Genomic DNA, 2,204 nt, shown 5'->3' with positions numbered 1-2,204 from the left:
TATTATCATAATAATTATTGTTATTATCATAATAATCATTGTTATTATTATTATTATTATTATAATAATAATAATTGTTATTATCATTATAATCATAATTGTTATTATTATCATTATCATCATCATCATCGTCATTATTATCACTATCATCATTATCGTAAAAACCGCAACCTTTGACCCCACACGATGACCAAGCAAGGAAACCAAATAAACCGACTTCCTTTCCCTTCCTCCCTCTTCCCTTCTCCTCCTTCCCAGACGACGGACCGGACCTCGGTGAAGATCGGCTGCGACACCTTCTCCCTCACTGACCCGATCACCTACCCGAACGGCACCTCGTATTGCCTGGACTTCATCTCCTTCACCAGCGAGAACCTCTTCTCCACCGAGATGACCCGCTACTGCTCGGACGCGCTGCACGACTACAACTACGTCGTCTACAGCGCCACCACGTCTCTGCTCGTGCAGTTTCATTCGGACGAGACTGACCAGGACACTGGCTTCGTTTGCAATTACGAGTTCATCCAGCATGCCAATTAGGGATTCGAAACAGGGAATCATGATACTTCGAGCTTTCCTATTTGCAAACTTCATTATTTTTTGTTTAGCTTTGTTTTTTGGTTAGTGAAGGAGCATGGTATTCAGATACAATTTGTATGAAAACGAAGCCACTTCTCATTTGCCCACGCATTAAGACAAGTCGGAAGAGCGACAATATTGGTGATTATTTTACATTTTATGATGTTCTGATTACCCTCTCTGAATATTCATATTCACCTGTTGTTTATGCTGGGCAGAAAAATGAATGATGGCTAAATATATTAAAGGCAAGAAGATATACATTCAGTTGATTAACTCTTTTACAAATTCTTCCTCTCTTCTCCTTTTCCCTCTATTTCCCGATCTGTTAATATTCACCTATTTCTATCTCATTTTCCTCTCTATTCCTTCAACATTACTTTCTTCCCTTTGAATTATTACTTCTAATAGCAAATAATTAACACAAGTCATTACATGAAAGAACATCAGGGAAATTTAATACCTTGCTGTGTGTGAAGGTCAAATAAATTTATAAGGCTGGTTCTGACGCATATTTCTAACCTTCGTCTTGAATTTTGAATGCAATACACACGCAATCACACACATAATAGAGATAGACAGAGATAGATAGATTGAGAGATGGTGAGAGAGAAAGTTAGATAGAATAAATAGAATTGACAGAGAGAGAAACTGAAGCATCCCCCTCCATCCAAGACAGACAGATAGATAGATAGATAGAGATAGATAGATAGATAGATGGAGAGAGAGAGAGAGAGAGAGGGAGAGAGAGAGAAAGAGAAAGAGAAAGAGAGAGAGAGAGAGAGAGAGAGAGAGAGAGAGAGAGAGAGAGAGAGAGAGAAAGAAAGAGAGAGAGAGAGAGAGAGAGAAAATTGATTCAGCCCCCATCCCCAACACACTCCTCTCTCTCCCTCTCTTCCCCACCCTCGTCTCCCTCCATGCTGTGAGGCTTAATTATCCACTTAATTATCCATCACTCATTGCTCATAAGCTCTCAAGCAAGCTACCTTTAGTGGGACGCTAACCCTCGCGAAGACAAGTGAGCTCCGATAAGCGCAACAGGGACAAAAAATTCACGCAAATCGTGCGTCTTTTGTTTACTTATCCGCCATTTTCTTTGCATCCCGTTTTCGAACTGGAAAGGTAAGTATTTTTTGTCTTGCTTCTTTGTCATTGTAATTATTATCATCATTATCTTTCTTTTTGGAGGAGGAGGTAGATATGCGTAATTGATATATTGCAATTCAATCTACGCGTGTATTTTAACAAATATTGAGACACTGAAAGACAAACAAAAGTAAGGTGAGACATTTTTTCATTTACAATATTCACGTTTTTCTTTTTTAATAAATGGAATATGAATATCAGGCATGCAGTCTAAAACGTTTTTAATGAGTCCGCGTAGCCTGTATGTTGCAAATTGAGAGAGAGAGAGAGAGAGAGAGAGAGAGAGAGAGAGAGAGAGAGAGAGAGAGAGAGAGAGAGGGGGGGGGGGGAGGGGGGCCATATCCATCTCAAATATGTGTTATTGCAAATTCCTGATTTTATATATGTTTTATGTTAATTCGTTAACCTTAATTACTAATACAAATAACTGTAGTAATGTTCGTACTAGCAGCAATATTGACAATGCCAATGATAATGAT

At 38.8% G+C, this 2,204-nt stretch overlaps 1 protein-coding gene across 2 annotated transcripts in view; it reads left to right on the top strand.

Moving 5' to 3' along the window:
* The window catches only part of LOC113820877 (cubilin), a 15,825-nt gene extending 14,742 nt beyond the window's left edge, over window positions 1-1,083 (top strand). For both annotated transcript variants that reach the window (XM_070131657.1, XM_027373263.2), the window contains exon 7: window positions 259-1,083. In XM_070131657.1, the coding sequence (XP_069987758.1) occupies window positions 259-540 (282 nt within the window). In that variant the 3' untranslated portion in view covers window positions 541-1,083. The remainder of the gene's footprint in view (window positions 1-258) is intronic.
* The last annotated feature ends 1,121 nt before the right edge of the window (window positions 1,084-2,204 follow it).

The sequence above is a fragment of the Penaeus vannamei genome, chromosome 16 (assembly GCF_042767895.1).
Source record: "Penaeus vannamei isolate JL-2024 chromosome 16, ASM4276789v1, whole genome shotgun sequence".
Lineage (NCBI taxonomy): Eukaryota > Metazoa > Arthropoda > Malacostraca > Decapoda > Penaeidae > Penaeus > Penaeus vannamei.
The sequence above is the reverse complement of the archived record's forward strand: the minus strand, read 5'-3'. Positions and strand labels throughout refer to the sequence as shown.